General features: G+C 39.6%; 1 protein-coding gene across 1 annotated transcript in view; it reads left to right on the plus strand.

Annotated features, from left to right (window-relative positions):
- Positions 1 to 22,464, plus strand: part of LOC119422421 (voltage-dependent calcium channel gamma-2 subunit) — a 92,178-nt gene that overhangs the window by 48,666 nt on the left and 21,048 nt on the right. The window contains exon 2 of the mRNA XM_037689791.1: positions 7,460 to 7,543. Coding sequence (XP_037545719.1) covers positions 7,460 to 7,543 — 84 coding nt within the window. The remainder of the gene's footprint in view (positions 1 to 7,459; positions 7,544 to 22,464) is intronic.

The following is a 22,464-nucleotide window of genomic DNA, read 5'->3' on the forward strand; positions in this document are numbered from 1 at the left end:
TCAAGTCAATGTAAAGCTTAGTTTAAGTTGTGTTCAGTCTTTCTGTAGCTCTCACTGAAACTGGAAGAGTGGAATTGGTAAAAAGTGCAACTTTAAAGTGTTTGAAGGAACTCTTCTATGATTTATTAGACAGTTTTTGATACAAACAGAGATAATCAGCATATTTGAAGCGCTTCCAGATGCAACTGAATATTTATTTTTTTTAAAAGTACAAAAAGAAGAGAGAATTGCTTCAGGATGAATTGTCATTATAAGATCAAGAAAATAAAGAAAACATTTTCCTTGCATACTGAACTGAGCCCACTTAAGTATTTACAGGAAGGGGGCATGAACTTATTGAGGTGCATGATATTAATGTAACTTTGCAGAGGGGTTACTCGGAGCCTGAGTCTTAATAAGCACAAAAACTTGCCAAGTGTTTAAATAACAGTGGAGGCTATTTCTTACAAAACTCAGTTTCTTCTGTATAACTCACTGAGAGGGCTCAGATGTTAATCCTTCATAAAAGCTTGTTTCATGACACTACATTAACATATCATTAGCAGCTGTGAGGTCAGCTAGTAGGCAGGTTTCTGATTGACTTGTGACACAAGGAAGGGTCACCAGGATAACTCCGTATTAGCATAAATCATCTGCGGAAGAGACTGTGAGCACAAGTGGGCCTTCTTGACCTCAGCTGTGCAGGTTGTTCTCAGAATAATAGTATCCGTTCCCTGTTTAAGCAGAATGTATCATTTAAAAGGGTCAGTTTAGAGGAGCGACACTTCATTATGACAACACTGTAAGGAGGCGGGAAATGGGGCGAGTACAGAAAGGTTTCTCAGAGAGAAATCACAGCAGGCACCAGACGATTTCATTTTATTTTCTATCTGACAGAACAGCATTTGAACAGAGAGCCGCTACTGTATCTTAAAACAGGGGTTCTCAACCTTTTGCCGTGCCCTACTTTGAAGGGAGAACAATTTTCAAGCATTTACAGATTTACAGAAGATTTGCATCCACCTATATTATTTTTTCTCTACCTGCTTTATTCTTTCCAGGCGGCAGTGTTTGATTGTGCTCATCTCAAGCAGTCCCTCTACGAGAGGTGGGCGACACCCTGGACAGGTCTCCGGTCCATCACAGGGACATAGAGACAAACGAGACAAACAACCATTCACTCTCTCACCTAGGGACAATTTAGAGTTACCAGTCAGAATGACATGCATGCATTTTGTTCTGTGGGACGAAACTGGAGTATCTGGAGAAAACCCACGCATGCACAGAGAGAACATGCAAACTCCACCCGGAAAGGCCCCTGACCGGGATTTGATCCAGCAACCTTCTCAATGAGAGGCGACAGTTACACCATCTGCACCACCGTGCCTCCTCAAAAGAAATCCACTTCTAAATGTTATCGCTGTTAATGCAAATGTTGTTTTTATCCATCCTTTTGTCAGCATAAATTTTTCATTGCACACTTATTTTGATATAAATGATTTGGTATTCCTGCAGGATGGGCCTCAGTCTACACTAGCTGTGCTACAGCTAGCTGCTGCTAATAGTTCCACTTTCAAATGACTATGAAATTCAAAGGAAAAATATCTGGATACTGCAAAACTCACAACATTTAAGTGCACTTTTCCTCTTCTTTTGGCTGCTCCCTTCCTCAGAGGTCCCTACAGCAAACTAACTTGCATGAAGACTTGGTGTTTGAGAATTTATGTTATGAATTTTTTTAAATTATATTACAGCTGGGGGCAGCACGGTGGCGCAACTGGTAGAGCTGCTGCCTCTCGGCGAGCAGGTCCCTGGTTCAAACCCCGGTCCAGGGGCCCTTCTGGGTGGAGTTTGCATGTTCTCTCCGTGCATGCGTGGGTTTTCTCCGGGTGCTCCGGTTTCCTCCCACAGTCCAAAAACATGCATGTTAGGCTGATTGGTAATTCTAAATTGTCCCTAGGTGTGAGTGAGAGAGTGAATGGTTGTTTGTCTCGTTTGTCTCTATGTGGCCCTGTGATGGACTTGCGACCCGTCCAGGGTGTACCCCGCCCCTCGCACAGTGATTGTTGGACATGGGCACTAGCGACCCCCGTGACCCAAAATGGAATAAACGGGTAAAGATAATGGATGGATGGATGGATATTACAGCTGAGACCATCTTTCTGTAATGTGTGCACAAATAGGCCTGTCATAATAACAAACTTTGCTGGGCGATTAATTGTCTCAGAAGTTGTTGCAATAAACGATAATATTGTTTGAAATTTGACAATAATTAGCAATGTCAAATTTAAGAAGAAATGTTAGTTAATTTGTTTTGATTGTAGTACCTTTTTTACCACCGGATGGCAGTATAAGACTGTTTGAACTGAAGGATGGATAGTGAGGGAGCAAGCAGCGTGTCACTTTAAGAAAAATGGGAGGGAGGCCCCTTGACGTGACATGAGCCGTCTCTCCTTCCTTGTTTTCGGTTCTCAAAATGGTGGACACTCGGTGTGGTTTGAGCTCTTTAGCATAGCATTTTTCACACAAAGCTTTTAATAAAAAATCAGTAAAGAAGTTCTCAGCTTCTTTTTGCAGAGAAAAACAACTTTTTACACAAAGGCACGGGTTTCAACCGTGAATTTTGAAGCTTCGACAAGACGAAGGTTTTGTTCCCAAGGTCAACCTGTTAACTTAACTCGTAGCTTAGCTTCTCAGCTTAGCTGCTTTTAACGATCCAAAAACGCAATTTTGGACAGTTACAACGGATTTTAAAGAGAAAGGGAGGGGTCAGTGAAGAGCACCAGATTTGAGCCTTTTGTCATCCAGTGTCTTCAGTAGAAAGAGAGACACAAAGAAACGATAAAGCTGATAAATAAAATGAGGTTGATAATTTTCATTTTTCATGCGATTAATTGATTTATTGTTTATTGCGACAGGCCCATGCACAAAACATTCTCTTGTCTCGTTTCAGCCTGAAGGTCGAATCACCGACTCACAGTGCCTCACTGGTGTTGACGCCATGAGAACATGCCCAAAACATTCTCTTATCTCCAGCTGGAGGTCGACTAGCCGACAGCCATGCATCTGACTGCAGCTGTCTGTGAGGGAATGGATGCTGGACTCTGCTGCTGTCTGCAGCAAACTCTGATGCTCATTCATTGACATGGTCCATGCATTGTATATCTGTGTATGTAGTCTGTTTTGAATGAGTCCTTGCAAGTAAAACCGGTTAAAAAACCTTCTCGTGTCCTCAGAGTGGCTTAAGCAGATGATGAAATGATATGTATTTTATTTAAACTGTTGGCAATTGCTTTTACGTCGGATGCCCTTCCTGACGCAACCACAGACCACTGACCTACCACAGCCCTCTGTGTGGAACAGAGAGCTGCCCGGGGGAGCAGAAAGTGGGGGTTAAGGGCCTTGTTCAAAGGCCCAGAGTGGGGCAGATGAGGTGGAGGTGGGTGTGGGTGCTTCACCTTTCCCATCCATACTAGGGCCAAGATGGAGTAGAGGAACGGCAGCCAATTTGGGACCAGAACGTTGTGGTTCAACTCCCAGCCATTCCCACATGACGCGTTGCCTCTGATTAAGACACCCAATTCCTAATTGCTCTCCGGGCGCTCAATAGCTGCCCACTGCTCCACCTGTGTGTATCCCAGGTACGATGGGCTAAATGCAGAGAGCCAGTTTTGTCATTGTATGGGAACATACAATGATGACAACATATAGCATTGATACACTGTGATGTTGGTCCGGGGGATCAAACCGGCGCCCTTCCGATTACAAGCTCGCCTTCTCTAACCTCTGCTCCACTACTCCCCCATTTGAATGTTTATAAAACAAAATTCCTGTGCAATTACCTGCAATTTACACTTTCTCGATGTTGCCATCAAATTTTTGATTGCCCTTTAGCATCTAACTGCGCTTAAGTCAACGTTACACTTTAATAAAAATAAAGCCACATATTGCGTCTTATATTTGATCCAGAAAATATTCCACACGGAGTTCTTTCCTGAAAAACTGTACAGAATGCTCTTAATTTAAAATGCAAAAAGTTGAAAAAGAACGAGTCACAGAGGAAGATGACGAGGAAGGAAAGAAAGTCGGGACATTTATGTACTGTACTGTGAAAGACCAATGGGAGGGCAGGTGAAAGACTGAGAGAAGGAGGGGGGGGTGCTGTGTGTAAGAGAGAGAGAGAGAAAAGGAGAGAAGGTAGGGAAGAAAAAAAAAACACAATTCTAGATTACATGTGCCCATGGTGCAGCGTGGGTGGGCATGCGTTGGAACGAGTGAGGGAGCGTGTGAAAAGGAGAGCTTTAGAGGAAGAGTGGTTGGAGAAGAATAACATGACGGAAATCCTACACAACGATGCGTGTGAAGTGATACATTTAACAAATTATGAGATAATCACATGGAGTCACCAGCACTCATAGCAATGAATTAAAGTTGAAAACCAAACGCACACGCAAACAGTATCACCGTGGGAGTGATGGAGCGGTGTCCTCGCTGGATCTTCTTTGTTCATCACCTAGCAACCATTATATGGAATATGCCTTCTGATGCTATTAAATAGATGATGATCTTTATGTACACAAATTTCAAATTTACACATGAGTTTATGACATCCTAACTGTTTTCTTTTAGACAGTTTGGTGTATTATTGTCATTTTTAGAGCATTTCATGCCATTTGATATATGACGATACAGAAAATCAACATATGAACGTTCCGCATTAATTACTCTAGAACCACGTCACTCGTTACAATTTCAGCCAGCACACCGAAGTCCAGTAAAAAATATTTTGTATGGATGACCCCCTCTAATGACAAAATATTTAATATTTTAGTATTAAGTATCCAACTAAAAAATACATTTTAAAGAGATAAATAGTACTTTAACAATTTCTACATACATGAAAAACAAATTGCATAACTTGTATTATAATACATAACCCTTTGCTATTGTAGAATGATAAAGTGTGTTTTTAGTCAAAAAAGTCCATGCTCAATAATCCAGGTATACAATCCAACAATTTTTAGTCAGGTCATCTGGACAGTTTTTTTTTTTTCTGAAACGTTTTACCTTCCATCCAGAAGGCTTCATCAGTCAAGGAAACACACAACACAAAACTGATTCTTCCCCCAAACAGCTTACTCCAAAGTGGAACAAACCAGTTATGTTGGTGCTAAGATGGTGTCTTTGGCGCGCCCCCTCCTTTGGTGCAAGCCCTCTTCCTCGTTGACAGTCATGTCAAACTGGTTCAAAACCAAAAAATGTTGGTGTTTTTAGTCTATTCGTTAATGTTTGTTCTATAAATGGATTCATACTTTGTCCAATTTATGTCTGGTTCACCACTGGAATGTTGTTTTAGAAAACATAAAAGTTTTGTAACATTTCAGTCTTGCCTCCCATATGGCATCACAACCATTGTATGTGAAAGGGGCGTGTCCCCCTCACTTTCAGAAAATACTAATTTGGACCCCCCATACATTTACCATGAAATATTAGTTCACCCAGCACTGTTTCTATTTTTTTTGTGAACAAATCCATTTGATTTGTGGAGTGGGGTTATGATGTATGAGAGAAACAGAGTGTGCTCTCACACAAGGAGAGCTGTTGGTCAGGCTACTTCTTGTCGTGCCATTAACTCTAAAATAGTTATTGAATGAAGTGTTTGCATATGTAGGTAAATGCAGGTACCAGAATGAATGCAGGAAATGGCATCTTTGTTCAAAATTTTCTGGTAGAGGACCCCACCCCCCATTACAAATGCTTCTGATGCCAATGTTGCCTCCACATGGAAACTGCATTTTAGGTGTCACTTAACAGTATTTCTTGAAACAAGGTTCCAGAGTGAAAAAATCTTGAAACACCACTTTTGTGGGTTTTTTTTGTGTAGACAGCTTTAACACATCCTTTTGAAAATGATCATGTCATAGACTAACATCTAACCGGCCACCTCAAGTCTAACAATTGTTACAAGAACTATGACAGAGTGTTATATCTTTGTATTGTGTATGTGCTGCAGATGCTAGCTGGTAAACAACATCGAAACCTTCATGTATAACGGACGCTGAAGAACAACATTGTTTTAAATAAATCAGGGAAATCCCCTTAATTTTACACCATTAACTTTATGTCAACACGTTTTTAATCATTTTATCCAACTGTCAACAAAATTAAAGCAAACGTTTTAGAAAAATACCAAAATATACATCCAGTATGCATTAAAAAACTGGAGAAAAAAAAACATGTATAAAGAACTTACCCTGATGTGCTTAAAACATCTTGAGGAAAGCCCTTCCTCATTGGAAGGATGGAATGGATGGCTCATTCCTCAAAGCCATCTCTCATTGGGTAATACCTGAAAAGTGTCCAATAAGTTTGAGGATTTTAAACTAACACAGCTCCTAATCAACACTATCCTATAGTTTTGTTGTCTTCATTGTGACAAAAAGTCGATGTTCCTCTCCATCATCGTTCCATAAAATGATTCAGTCCTTGCTCTTGTGTTCTCCATCCCTGTCTTTTTCTTCTTTTGTGCTGACTGTTTAAATCATAGGCTATAGTATAGCCTATGGTATCCTGCATGCATTAATAATACAATGTATTATATACTGTATAGCTGCTATACAGTATAAAAAACATTCTATCATTAGTACATTCAGTCTACCCTAAGTGTAAGCTGTCTGTGTTTGCTCCATATCTTGTTTACTGTTTCAGGTGTATTATTGCAAAGGCTGAATGTCTGTTTAGATACAGTATATTAAAGTTACATTAAAAATACCCAGTCTGTTGTTAGAGACAAATCTTTTTTTTAATTATACTTTGTCATTATTTAGTTTAAAAATGTTATTTCAATCATCAAAATGAAACTCTTCTGTTTGAAAGCTTAGATCTAAGTACTTTCACTGGGATGACCGAGAAGAAATTAGATGTTAGACAAACGGTCTGATACTAGTATTACGATATGTGTGTGCCTGAGTATATAAGGTTGTTTGTGTGTGATATTTTGTATGTGTGTAACCTATACCCATCTGAAAGCCAGGCACTGGTATTTCATCCTCTAATTGCCAATTAACAGGGGTCCATTTAATTGCAGTGGTTTGGGAGGGCATGCAATTAGCGCTGGAGCTGAACCAAGCCACGCACTCACACACATAATCCATCCTAATGAGCGGCACTCCATCTTTTCCTCCCATTTTCCTCTTGCATGTGGTTGATTCCCTCCTCCTGCCCTGAATACAATCAGAAGTGAGAAGAAACTCTGCTCGTCTTCTTCTCATTGATACTTTTTGTTCCCATACTACATGTTTCTGTTAATGACTTTTTGTTGTTCTTTGAGGAATTATTATGACCATTACTCAGCGCAGATACAAATACTCATTTACACATATTATAACTACAAACTTGTATAACTTGGGCAACATTTTTCTGAACAGCCTATTGTTTCCCACACACATTGTACCATGTTCTTTCTGTTCTTTCCATGCAGGTTCTTTTAAAGGCATGTGTAAGCAGATAGATCACTTCCCAGAAGATGCTGACTATGAAGCAGACGCTTCAGAATACTTCCTACGTGAGTTTTCGTTTCGTCCACACTTTACGCCTTTAAGTTAATGTTTATTTTCATGTGCACTTTTAGTATATTTTGCTCCTATGATGACAGGAAAAAGTTTTACTTTTCATTTTAAAACGTTAAAATTGAACTTGCAACCTTTTGCAATGTTGTCGTGTTATTATTGTCTGCCTCCAAAGGCAGTAGCGGAGTGATATTGGTTTTGCCAAGGTCTGTGTGTGTTGCGTGTGCATGCATGCGTTTGTTTCTCTGTACTGTCAACAAAGTATTTCATAAACCACTGAATTACTTTTCATAAAAGTTTCAGAAAGAAAATTGGGTTGACATCTACAACCTTTTAGAGTCAACATGGCAACATAACCGCCACAGCTAATTAATCCATCCATCCATCCATTATATTTACCCGCTTCTTCCTTTTTGGGTCGCAGGAGTCACTGGTGCCCATGTCCAGCCATCACTGTGCAAGAGGTGGGGGACACCCTGGACAGGTCTCCAGTCCATCACAGGGACACATAGAGACAAACGAGACAAACAACCATTCACTCTCTCACTCACACCTTGGGACAATTTAGAGTTACCAATCAGCCTAACATGCATGTTTTTGGTCTGTGGGAGGAAATCGGAGTACCCGGAGAAAACCCCTAATTAACTCAAGACAACACAAAAATGCTTTTAACTGTCAATGTTTTTTAATTAAAGACCTAGTTTTGTATGAGCTGAGACTAATTTTAAACATTTGTTTTGAGTGCTAAGTAATGGCCCAGGATTGTTTAACACTAAGACATTAACTGTTGGAGTCCTCCCTGTCTGGTTGTTAGCAAAATATCTCGTGAACCATTGGACACATTTTAGTTCAACTTTCTAAAAATTACCACTGGTCGTATCTAGCAAAGTTAAGTCAGGTCCTCTGAACAGAAAGGTTTAATTTTTTATCCAAAAGACTTTGTCAGTCTGAGGAGCTGCAATACACTCAGTCTTATAAATAGCCCCTTTTCATAGTGGATCAACCAGCTTGCTGTTGACAGTTTGCTGTACAACCACTGGTTGTACTTCTACAAATTATTAACTTTTGCAACCAGCCAAATTTAAGATGGCCTCAGCAGCCCAATGCTCTGAGCCAACGCAAAAAAAAAAAAGGTTATAATTCAGTTAATTTTACAGATACTGAGCTAAAGTGTGATTTGGCAGTAGCTGAGAGTCATTCACAACATCCACTCTGAGTGTGACATCTCCAAGCTCTTGCATGAGATTACATATAATGTTGTTTTCGAGGTTGGACCAATACAGCTACAACTTTGTCATTTCTCAACATAAAATTATCTCATTGTAAAGTCCCTCACATGAAAGGCAATATAATAATTAATAAATAATATAAGGCAGCAGCAGCCGCGGCCATGGCAAAGCTGCTGACCCTGTCTGCAAGTTTGTTTTGTGCTTCAAGTACCCAAAATCAGCTGATTTACGAGCTAAACCATAAAATGCAAGCAATTTGTGATTATTGCACGACACTTGCGGCTGCTGCGACTCATCAGCATGTTGGAAATGACCTTGGAGGAGCCTCCTAAGCACGGACCAGTGGAATGCCCACAAATCTGGCCATTTTGGATTAAAAAGACCAGCAGAACTCAAGGTTGATGAGAAATAAGTCTGCCTGAAAAAAATCAACAACTGTGGCTTATCTGAATCTGACTCCCCCATTTTGCCTCGAAGCTGGCCGACTTATTCAATTTCTCCTGAGATATGTGCAAACTAAGAAAGCTCCGTTTGTTATTAGTAATGGCCATTTAATGGCTGATAACATTCGAAGCAGGTGAGCAGTGATAACTACAGGAGGAAAAACTATGGAGGGCAAAGTAAACTCAGAGCAGGGAAAGTCAAAGCAGGAGGTGGAGGAGCAGGAGGGGTAAGACGGAGGAGGAAGGATGGAGAGAAGGTCACTGATCATTGAGGAGGAAGAGGCAAAAATGGCACGAGAAAGAATGATGAGGTTTTCGAAAGGAAAGCGGGAGGAAGACGTTAAGAGAATAGAAGCAAAGGACGGTGAGATGAGAAGGTTGAGGAGGTGAAGGACAAGGAGTAGGGCAGCAGTGCAGAGCTGCTGCTCTCCCAGTGGCTCCCCAATTAGGACACTTACTTCTATAAATACTTCAGACTCTGCTAAGTGGGTCACATGTCTCCCTCTCCTCCTTCCATCCATCCGTGCATCCCTCTCCTCCTTTTTCTTACTTTTCGCCCATCTGTCTGTCTATCTCCAGTGAAGCCCTCAGATTAGTGTGAGTTGCTGGGTGAAGACCGCGGCATGGAGCAAGAGATGAAGGGAGGGAATAAAACAGTGATAAACTTAAGTTGTGTCCATGTAAAAATAGGTTAAAATAAAGTATAAGTTTCCAGATGGGGTAAGATGTTACTATGTTGAAAGGCACATCGTAAATACAAATAATTAAATAAAAACAGCTGGTTTTTTTTATTTTACATTGTCTTATTGCTGTTTGTACACGCGTTTGTTAAATGGAGGGAGAAAAAAATGGCTGAGAAATAACTGAGTATCAGTTTTGAATTTAAAATGATCAGATCAAGAAACTAACTTTTTAAAGAAACAACAACAGCTATAATTATCACAAAAAGAAGCCAAAGCATAAGTGCTGCTCATAAGCAGAACAATGCAGAGCTAACTGTGAGGTGGAGGACAATAAACCTTCACGTCATATTTCTTTGTCTTGCTGATATTATTTATTCAACCTTTATTTATACAGCTTAATCCCATTCAGCCTCAGGGAATCATTTACAAAGAGAGACCTGATTTCAACAAAGAGTGATGTCAACAGTGGACAACAAAAGACATTCATAAAGGATGTGTACAAGTTGAGAATGACAAGTGAAAATAAAATGCCATATGGTATTTAATAGAAGATGTAACAACAACAAAAAAAAAACAGCTAGGTTGTAAGGCAGAGTGGAAAACTAAAAACAGGGACATGTCTGCATTGTTTTTTCCCCAGGAACTTAACAGATGTTTAAAACCACTTACAGAGGTCAAGGCCGAGATCTTCAGATCTTCAGATTCAGATAATAAATACGAAAGCAGAATTCCAGCTGCTTCGGTGAAAAATTTTGCGTCAGCTTTGACCCGTTGTTGAATGCAGCTGGAAGAAGGCGCAAAAACAACAAGACCGAAATGTAAAGCTGATATCGAGGTCGTTTCTGGTAACACTTTTAACATTCGGGTTCTTCTACGCCGTTTGGTTTGTGGGAGAGAACTCAAACTGTCGTTAGCTGATACCCAGTCCTCCTCCTCCTCCTGGTGGTTCTGTGCTAGAGGTGGACGTGTCCCGGTTCTGCAGAGTCCAGCTATCTGGTAGCTATCAGCTACCACTATCTGGTCTAATATTGGGTAGTCTTCTATACTAGGAAAAAAGTACATTAAATTAATTCAATCTTAGAACTAACAGCCAAAAGTGTAATAATACCTGCCAGGTCAATAGATATATAATTATAATAATGTGCATATTGTGCATTATATAGAGTGGTACAGATAGGTTAGAGCTAAAAATAAATATATTTAGCAATAATTCCCACAAAACAAAATTTTATATATTTGTAGTGGGGTTTTGTTGAACGGTTATGAACAAAGAATATCTTACTTGTTGAGGTTACTGTTTAAAACAGTGTATTATACTATATTATTATTGTTTATCGCATATCTTAGATCCGTGTGTGTCTTTTGTTATACTTTTTTTATATGCTTTATATTTTTGTTACTTCTGCGTGTAACTGGAACCTTGAGTACACAATTTTTTTCCACCTCATGTACCACATGTGATGCGAATGACAATAAAGTCACCTTGAACACTGATATTGTTAAATTGAGGAAATGTATTTTAACTTTGACTATGGGGCATAAACCAAATTGGAAAAGATCAAAACCAAATTTAGAATAATTTATGTTTCATTGTAAGTCCTAGTAGCAGCAGTGACAGCTAGATGTAGCACTATCAGTGCATTGTGAGGCTTTTTTGATAAGAATACAATAATGTTTTTGCTTTAGTAATTATGTATTGTAAAAGTGACACATGTAGAGGTTTATAAAACATGGTTCACATGAACAGGTACACATTTTTTAAGACTGGGATTGTTTTAAGATGGCAGCCATTCGCCATGGGTTAGACTCCTCACAGACAAGCCAGTGGTTCATGAATTAAGTCAGAAGTGATCTCTTATTGTCAAAAAGTGAGTTGTTTAAGAAGCTAACATCCTCAAAAGATTTGAATGACTTTATTTGAGCCAGCAAGAAAATTCAACTTCAAGTATCTTTACTGTCATTTGCATCACATGTGGTACATGAGGTGGAACGAAATAATGTACTCAAGGTCCCAGTTTCACCCCAAAATAGCAAAAATATAAAAAGAAACAGTATATAAGTATAGGCCTGTCACAATAAACAATAAATCAATTAATCGCATGATAAATGAAAATCGTCGACCTCATTTTCATCTATCGGCTTTATCGTTTCTTCGTGTCTCTCTCTTTCTACTGAAGACACTGGATGACAAAAGGCTCAACTCCGGTGCTCTTCACTGATCCCTCCCTTTCTCTTTTCTCTTTAAAATCTGTTGTAACCGTCCAAAATCATGCTTTTGGATCGTTAAAAGCAGCTAAGCTGAGAAGTTAAGCTACGAGCTAAGCTAACAGGCCGACCTCGGGGGGAAACCTCCGTCTTGTCAAAGCTCCAAAATTCACAGTTGAAACCCGTGTCTTCATCTAAAAAGTTGTTTTTCTTTGCAAAAAGAAGCTGAGAACTTGTTTACTGATTTTTAAATTTTTTTATTAAAAGCTTGGTTTGACAAATGCTATGCTAAAGAGCTCAAACCACACTGAGCATTCGCCATTTTGAGAACCGAAAAACAGGAAGGAGAGACAACCCATGTCACGTCAAGGGGCCTCCCTCCCATTTTTCTTAAAGAGACACGCTACTCACTCCCTCACTATCCATCTTTCGGTTCAAACAGTCTTATACTGCCATCCAGTGGTCAAAAAATGTACTACACACAAAAAAATTAGCCAACATTTCTTCTTAAATTTGACAATAACTAATTATTGTCAAATTTCAAACGATATTATCGTTTAGCGCAATAATTTCTGAGACAATTAATCACCCGGCAAAATTTGTTATCGTGACAGACCTATATAAGGCTCTAAGATATACACTAAGATATATGTCGACTAAACGAACGGCAAACAGTACGCTAAAAGATCTAAGACATACGCTAAACACTAATAATGTAAAACAATACGGTGTAACAACAGCAGCTCGAACATGAGTCTGTGATGAGCAGTTAGGTATGAATGAATACAGCAGCACAAGATGATCAGCAGCATGAGATCAGCAGCATGGATAATCAGCAGCACAGACCAGTTAAAGTGGCATTACAGTGATTTTTTTTTCTTTCCTTATAGTGATTATCCTGGTTAGAGATTTATGAGTCTAACAGCCTCTAGTGCTCACTAGAGGAACTGAAAGTACATTAGTTTTCTTCAGCAACTCACCATACATTTGTGCAGAAAACTGGACCTTGTGCACTGTTTGGCCGTTATTTTGTCAGAATTTGCTTTGTTTAATTAAACTGATTGTTAAGAGTGTTCATTTGTGCTGCAGTAGCTTGGTCTGTCAGTGATGCCGCATTGTTCTTCTGAGGCGATGGGTTCAAGCCCAGGTTGCATCAGGAAGAGCATCCATTGTAAAACACATGCTTCACGTTTCGTGCAGATTCACTAACTGTGGCGACCCCCTACAGAGGGGAGCAGCTGAAAGTAAAACATTTTTAACATTTAATTTAATGTATGAACAAATTCCTCATTCACTGAATGACCTAGAAATGTGACAAATTGCATAACATGCTATCTTTATGATTGTATGTAACACCTGAGACAGAAGGAAAATATGACATGCTGTAAAAGATTTCCATGCACCCTCTCTCTCATGTTGTGTCTCTCTTTCCCCAAGGGACCTTTCAGGTCCCCCCACCCCCAAACACCCCCACCCCACCCAAACCCTTCGCTCTCTGGGTGAATTTGCATGTGTGGTTATGTAAGAGCTACAGCAGTCCGCCTTCATCCTGCAGCATTTGTGCTGTGATCCACAGAGGAAGACGACAGTGTCACTACCCCCACATCTCCTACTAAAGCACGATGCTAAGCTTACGATTAACCTTGATGGTTTAGCTAAATGTATAAATATCCTTGGTTTTTTTTACAAAGTGACAGAATTAAATGGATGGAGTAGCCATGAATAGTCAGTGTCTTACCTGCTGTAGATAACGCAGAAATGGAATTTAGAGAAACAATGACAATTTTTGGGGAGAAGCAAGCTAACCGTTACTGAGATGAAGGCATCAAGAACAAATTGACACCATTAAAAAAAACTAAAATGTTTGTAGTGCTTCTAGAAAATGTTTTGTTTTTTTGTAGAATTTTGCAATGCTTTTTCATCTGATTTGTTTATTTACAATAAAAATGGTAGGTTTTGGAACCATCATTTTGTAGTTAGAACAAAGTCTGTGTCACGTTGCAACATGTTTTGTTTTCAACTCCCAATCAGAACATGTTAAGTGAACTGAAGTGCATTTAAAGTAACCGTACAATGAAAATAAAAATCTTTAAAATAGCCATTATTTGAAAATCCACCAAACCTGTTTTAAAATGGTGAAAACTTGATCTTGACATGAAAGCTAGGTAGACGCTTCAGCAATTATTTATCCCCAACTCTCCAATCAATCTGCTGTCTAATGCAGGTAAAATACTGAATGCTCAAATTTACTCCATGCAACCCAATTTTTCAAATAATGGGAAGGCTTGATTTAGGTCACGCTGAACCTTCGTGACACATGCTTTTCTTTTGGGTTTACTTGTTAGGGCATATTGCCATTCTGCTGACATGGCTCAGCATTTTAAACCCACTTACCACAGCAGCTACTACTGATAAAAGCTCTAACGTGGACTCGCTGACCTCAGCCTACATGTCACAACTGCAACTTGTGAGTAAAAACAAAATAATGAGTGTGACTGTGCTCTGTCCTGGTTTCAAGTCTGTGCACCATCCAGTATGTATTTAAGGAAGAAGTCTGTGAAAACAAAATTATATACCTTTGTGCAAAGCCCATTTTTAACATTAAAACTGCAAAGATCAGCAAAATGCATAATAATCAGAAAGACAAGAGACTGATGTTCTGTGATTTCTGGACAAAAGTTTTTGTATTGCTTGATTTTACGGAAACATTGATATTGAACGGGTGCTAAACATGAAAAGCCCAAGCTATTAAATATGTAAGAACATGGTTGTTATAGTATGGAGGCGAATTATTGCCTTTATGATAATAACTAACTAATAATCTGATTATTTGCTCCTCAGATAAATAGTGTTAACTTATTATTTTATATATGAATGTTTCTGTTCAGTGCCATGAGATGACTTCTGTTGTGACTTGGCGCTACATAAATAAACTGAATTGAATTGAATAATAATAACTGATTAAAACCTGATAATATTAGGGAAGCATTTACGCAGAAGTGTAAATAAAAATTTTGAAAGTCAAATATTGTTTTTCCTCTTTAAAGCTGTATAGTAGTTCCTCGTTTATTGCAGGGGACTACGTATATATATATATATATATATATATATATACATATATATATATATATATATATATATATATATATATATATATATATAAAAGCATTTTGCTGCACTCTGCCACCTACCAGTGCTATTGGTCAGACCCACTTCTCGGCTGCCGAATGGAGATAGGAAGTAGCTTCTCATGCAGCTTGGGCTGCACACAGGTGCTAAGTAATTCAAAATAAATTATTTTAAATAAAAATTCCAAGCCGATCGTGCAGCTCATCCATCAATCAGCCAATTGTGTGTCATGTCCAATCTTATTTTGAAATACCGCGATAGAGCGTGTCTGCGAAAAAAGAGCCGCAAAGTCGTGAGGGACTACTGTAATTATCATTGTGACGTATTATGACTATAGATAGGCCTGAAAGCCGGAATTTGAAGTCACAAAAGTTGAGTGCTTGCTGGAGACTGGCTGCAGTACAAATTTCAGTGCCGTCCCTCCGTGTAAATGAATGAGACATTTGTCTGATTCTGGCAAACGTTGTTGCTTCAGTTTTAGACAATGTAAGATAACGAAGTGGTTTTGTTAATTTTTACTCAAGTCAGTGGTGATTATCAGCAGGACCATAACAAATCTCACTGTGCTTGCTCATGATTGACTTGTCTACGTGCAGTCCAGATCTGTTTTTGTTGAAAATGCAAGGATCAGGAAACTCTTCTCTTTCAGTCCAGATGATGCTTTCTAATCGTTTTACCTTGTTTACATGTGAAATGATAAGAACCTGTGAACAATGCAACTGATCCCTACACTGTTTCAAAGTCTGTTCTGCACTTGTAGGTTTAGATAAGAGCAATTGCTAAATGAATATAACATTGCTTTACTTTTGTGTTGTGTGTGTGTGTGACACTGAATGCTAATGCTAATGCTTCTGATCAAGATTCTGGGAGACATAGGACGTCACCCACTGATGACGTCATCGGACTCACTGATGCCGCTGCAGCTATTTTTGGCCAGCATATTCTGACATGGGGGCATATCACGATTTACATGAGCAATATGCAATATACAAGCTGCGTGTACTATATTCATGACAAAAACACACACATATAGATGCACACTTTAACAGAGGCTAACGCACATCTTCTGGTTGGTGTGAGACTTCAAGCTCATGTCGTCTTCAGCTTCTTCCTGCTGTGAGATCACACATGATTTTAGCCATGAACATGTTTCTCATCTTGCTCTCACACACACATATACACACACACACACACACACACACATACAGATTGTTATCCCCTTAAAGCTGTTTCGCTGAGTTCCCAGTTGCACATGTTCTTTGCTGCTGGGTTCTCCTTCGTGGGCGAATCGCGCATGTGTGCCAGAAGTTAGATGGATTTGTGTGTATGTGTGTGTGTGTTTGTGTGTGTGTGTGTGTGTGGGGGGGGGGGGTTATGATCATATTGTTTCTGCATGAGCAGTGTACAGTGTGAGTGTGAAAACACCCCACTTTACAGAGTGAGTGAGTAGGTTGGAGGTTGATGGATTTGTGCGTTCACTTTGCAGCTTGTTGAGCTAGGATGTGTTCGTGTGTGTGATAAAGCAATAGAGTCGGGGGTGGGGGGGTAGGGGTGTTCTGTACTGTAGATTGTGCATACACATCACACCGTGTGTATGTGTGAACCCAGGGAGCTCCCATGGTGGTGTCCACCCCCGCCTCTATAATTCAGCTACAATTACAAGGCTCCCCTCTGCTGCAACTAATGAAACCATAAGTCAGTGAAACACACACACACACACACACACACACACACTCCTCTGCAGCAGAAGCAACCTAAAAGAGAGAGGAATAAAAAGACGATGAAAGTGTAAAGGAGATGCATGATGTTGGTTTGTGCGTGTTGCTCTACAGTGTATTGTTCAACCACAGCACATATTGACTTAGATTGTTTGGATGTAGATGTTGCTTTGCCCAATTGAACAGGATCTCTCAGGGAAAAATTGAAACATTGTGTTCTCTTAGCTTTATAACCACCATTTCTTGTGACTAGTTGCAAACTAAAATACTGTATTACTAAAATTAAAGTCATTTTAATCATCAGCATTTTTACATCCTTCATATTCATTCTCCTCTCCTAAATAATTTCAACACTTATTTTATCTACGAACTATAACAACATAAAGCCTAATTGCTTATATAGTTTGAAACAGCACAACTAACCCATTCTTTTTTGCGATGTCCAACTGGGAACAACAGCAGGAAAAAAACATCATGAATCAATTTCATAATAACAATTAGTGGACACATGTGGTGTTCACTGTTTCTACTGCTCCCCCACCTCCATTTGTGCAGTTATTACCTGAGATAATTTCAGTCTCTTTGCACTCCTGCACTGGACAACCAGGCTCGGACACTGCATCAACTTGTGGATGCAAATGAACTCAAGTGATGAAACCTTTTTTTCATAGTTTCAGTCAGTTTTCTACAACAAAACGTGAACACATTTTCCAGCCAATAAGAAAGATCATTACCATCTATAGTACTGGTTCAACACAAGGACGTGTCTACTCTGAAAATAGACTATGTTGTGCTTTGAATGGAACTGTTCAAGTCCATCTCCAAAAGTTGCAAATGACAACTGTCCATCAACACAATGCATGTTTAGGGAAAAATTGAACAGCCTCAGCCAGTAAATTAAACTAACATGCATTAAATCTATGATTCTTCAAGAAAACTACATATGTATGAGTGTGCATCATAGCTCTTAGAGGGTGTTTCCCTATAATATGTGAAACGTCATATATATATATATATATATATATACATAGCAACTTTTAAGCAGCTGCTCTTTTTAATTTTTAGAGGCTATTCTGTACAGAGCAGCAATAAATATGTCTGTTGGATAAAAAATATCCTCTGTTCATCTTACTTACTCAAAAGAAGCCACACTCGATGACAGGAGAATATTTTAATCAGTTTTACTTGAAAGGACAGATTATCACAACAGGTTACACTGAAGGTATAAACATTAGAGCTGTCATTTCTAAGCCGGGCACGGGCCGGGCCAAAATAAAATGTTGGATGGGCGGGCTGGGTCAGCCTCAGGCTTTTGATATGCTTTTACGAATCAAACAGCACAAATAAAACTAAATAAGAATGCACAATATAAAATTGTGTTAATCTACTTGTGCGCGCAGCCGCTGCTCAGATGCAGGCATCTGCAGCCGCTCCAGTTGGATGTTCTTGTAGAGGAGGAGGCAGTAAGTTTATGTTGAGAGGATGAGGAGTGCAGCAGTTAATCAGACTGTGAAGAGAGTAGCGCTGCCGCCGGTGCATTGCGCAGTAATTGCACATGTCGGCTCAGGCTTCTACGATGTGGTTTTATGAGTCATACAGCAGAAAGAAAACTAAATAAGAACGCATGGTATAAAATTGTGTTAATCTACTTGTTGAGGAGGAGGCAGGTCCGACAGGCAGGTTGAAAGAGGTAAAAAAAAAAAAAAGTCCAATTAAGCTCAGATGGATCAGCTGATCACCGGCTGCGCATGTCTACGCACCTGCCGTCATCTGCAGTGAAGGAAGTAACAGCATCTATAAAAGCTGAAGCGAGCAACACGTTTAAAATTAAAATAGCCATGTTCTATATTTTTTCCAAATAATTTTGCTCTAAAAATAATTTGTTCATCTGTATAATAGCCCAGGGGTTCCCAAACTTTTCCATGCCCTGGCCCTCCAACAGCATTAGCTTCTGGCTGAGGCCCCCCTCGCACACCCACAAACAACGCTACAAAATATGTAAAGAAACACCAACTTTTATAATGTTTTAACTTTTATTTACTATATTCAATTAATTATTACAGCTGCTGAGCATACAAATGTGATTAACTAACATGTTTTAAACACTATTATGTTTTCAAAAAGTGTTCAATACAAAAACAACTGGACTTTATATATATATATATATATATATATATATATATATATATATATATATATACCGTATTATGTTCCCATTGGAGAAAAACAACTTTTCAACAAACTGTTGACCAGAAGAACATGACAAAATAAATCTAACCTCTCTCAAGCGTGTTCATCTGTACATGACGGATACAGATTGCACTAGTTGGCAATTTTTTATTATTATTATTTTTACTTTTTAATCTTCTTTTCTCCAGCTTTCTGGGGTCCACCTAGCGTCCCCTGGTGGCCCCCAGAATGTTTTAACAAACAGACTGGAATTTTTTTTTTTTTTTCATTTAGCCTTTATTTATCCAGGTTAGTCTCATTGAGCCACGAGAACTCATTTTCAAGAGAGACCTGTTTAGGGAGCACATGGTGGGGTTAAGGGCCTTACTCATGGGCCTAGAGTGGGGCGAATGAGGGTGGGGGCAAGTGTGGGTTGTTGTCGGGGCCGGGGCGTGAACCGGCGATCTTCGGATCACAAGCCCACCTCTCTAACCTCTGCGCCACCACTCCCCACCATGACTAGTTAAAGCCAAAGTTTTAAACAAAGATGTTGCACAAGCTATTAGCTCTCAGAATGTTTGTTGGAGATCACTCTGAGCTCCCACCACACAAATATTTAGCTCATTTTTTGTAAAACAGACCAAGTTATAGTTATTTTTGTGTTTGCCAAGGTCAGTGTGTTGTAGCAGTCATCTTGAATCAAGTTGATTTCAAAAGTTAATCCACTGTAGATGGATATTTAAAGATAATCGTTGGCGAGTTTCATTGAAAGTTGTTCAGTGGTTCATGATATATTTTATAACAGACAAATGAACACAGACACTGCAATTACATTATTGCCTGCGTTTTATAGTGAGTAACAATTAATGCAATACATAAACCCAACTGAATGATGTCTGCACAACCTGTGCACACATTTTAAAGAGTCATTGTTGTTTACCAATTACTAAATAGGTTTAAAATAATCATTAATATATAAACCGCAGAAGACACACACAAAGAAACCAAAGAACTGATAATTAAAAATCAACAATTATTTGCTTTTCCATTGGACCATGAGGTAAAAAGGAAAAAATAAAACTTTCACATTAGAAACTTTTATACTTGAGCACAATAAATTCCTTAAGGCTCGTGGGAATGTTGATTTACGCCGAACCATACTGTAGCTTTTTCACTTTGATTAAAAAATGCCCATAGGGGCAAAACACCGGAAGATTTTTTTTTCACTGTGTGAAAACAATGTTCTGTAGGTGTTTGTGAAAAGTTGGAGTTTGCAAGATTGCACATGGATTGAATACACGATGATGCATCTGTTAGAGCATGATGGGGTAGGGTGGCCTGATGTAAAAACAGACATCAATCAGCAACCAGGAAGGCGTGGTGTCAGCCTCCACAGCGGCCTGAAGCATGCTTTAAAAAAGGAGCTAAAAACATACTGAGCATGTCTCTTGATGCTACTGCCACTGCATTCACTCCCTGCTCAGCTCTCCTTCTGTGTCTGAGCCACGATGTGTGCCTGGAGGCCCACACGTTAAAAAAAAATCTTCCTTTTAAACTCCCTGCATTCAGCTTAAAGCACGGGCACAAAGAGAGCAGGAGAGACAGTGAGACAAAGACTGCTGGAGGCAAAGCAGCTTCACAGAGCAGAAGACCTGAAAGTCTTTGAGCTCTTCCTCTTGTCGTTTTTTTCACACCTCAACACTTATCTTTTTCTTGAACATTTTCTTATTGTTTCTCTATTCCTCTACTCTTTTAGTATTTTGTCAGTTTCTGTATAAAAATGCAGTTTTTCATATTTTTTTAAAGTGTCTCTTTTCAAATCTGTCTATAGAATAGCTACTATATCTCAAGATAACCTTTCACTGTGTATTTACATGTGTGTGTGTGTGTGTGTATATTCATCCATTTTCTTCCACTTATCTGGGGTCGGGTCACGGGGTAGCAGGGAGGCCCAGACTTCCCTTTCCCCAGCCACTTGGGCCAGCTACTCCAGGAGAGTCCAAAGGCGTTCCCAGGCCAGCCAAGAAACATAGTCCCTCCAGCGTGTTCTGGGTCTCCTCCCGGTGGGATGTGTCCGGAACACCTCACTAGGGAGGCATCCAGGAGGCATCCTAACCAGGTGCCCGAGCCACCTCAACTGGCTCCTCTCAATGTGGAGAAGCAGCGGCTCTACTCTGAGTCCCTCCCAGATGACCGAGCTTCTCACCCTAGTTCTAAGAGACAGCCCAGACACCCTGCGGAGAAAACTCATTTCAGCCACTTGTATCCACGATCTAGTTATTTCGGTCACAACTCAAAGCTCATGACCATAGATAGTAGGAATGTAGATCGACCGGTAAATTGAGAGCTTTGTCTTTTGACTCAGCTCTCTCTTCACCACGACGGACCGGTACAGTGCCTGCTTCACTGCAGACGCCGCACCTATCCATCCGCCTATCGATCTCTCACTCCATTTTTCCATCATTCGTGAACAAGACTCCAAGATACTTAAACTCCTCCACTTGGGGCAGGACCTCCTCCCCGACCCGGAGAAGGCACTCTACCCTTTTCCGGCTCAAGACCATGGCCTCGAATTTGGAGGATATGCTCTTCATCCCGGCCACGTCACACTTGGCTGTGAACCGCTCCAGCAAAAGCTGTAGATCACGACCTGATGAAGCCAATAGGACCACATCAACTGCAAAAAGCAGAGACGTGATCTTAAGGCCACCAAAATGGATCTCCTCAACAACTTGGCTGTGCCTACAAATTCTGTCCATAAAAGTTATGAACAGAATCGGTGACAAAGGGCAACCTTGGTGGAGTCCAACTCTCACTGGGAATGAGCCCGACTCACTGCCGGCATTGTGGACCAATTTTTTTTTTTTTTATGTTCGGTCTGGAGCAGGTCCCTCTTTTAAATGAGTCCTTGTGGCTCAATGAGATTAGATAAATGAAGGTTGAATGAAAAAAATAAAAAAAACATAACTTTCTGTCTTCACCCTGTGTATGCATGTATGTATGTATGTATATATACATATATATACACATATACAGTTAGGAAAATAAGTATTTGAACACCCTGCGACTTTGCAAGTTCTCCCACTTAGAAATCATGGAGGGTCTGAAATTTTCATCTTAGGTGCATGTCCACTGTGAGAGACATAATCTAAAAAAAAAAAATCTGGAAATCACAATGTATCATTTTTTAATAATTTATTTGTGCTTTACTGCTGCAAATAAGTATTTGAACACCTGCCCATCAGCAACAATTCTGGTCCTCAAAGACCTGTTAGTCCGCCTCTAAAAACTCCACCTCCACTCCACTTATTAATCTAAATTAGAAGCACCTGTTTGAGGTG

The sequence above is a fragment of the Nematolebias whitei genome, chromosome 16 (assembly GCF_014905685.2).
Source record: "Nematolebias whitei isolate Nwh7 chromosome 16, NemWhi1, whole genome shotgun sequence".
Lineage (NCBI taxonomy): Eukaryota > Metazoa > Chordata > Actinopteri > Cyprinodontiformes > Rivulidae > Nematolebias > Nematolebias whitei.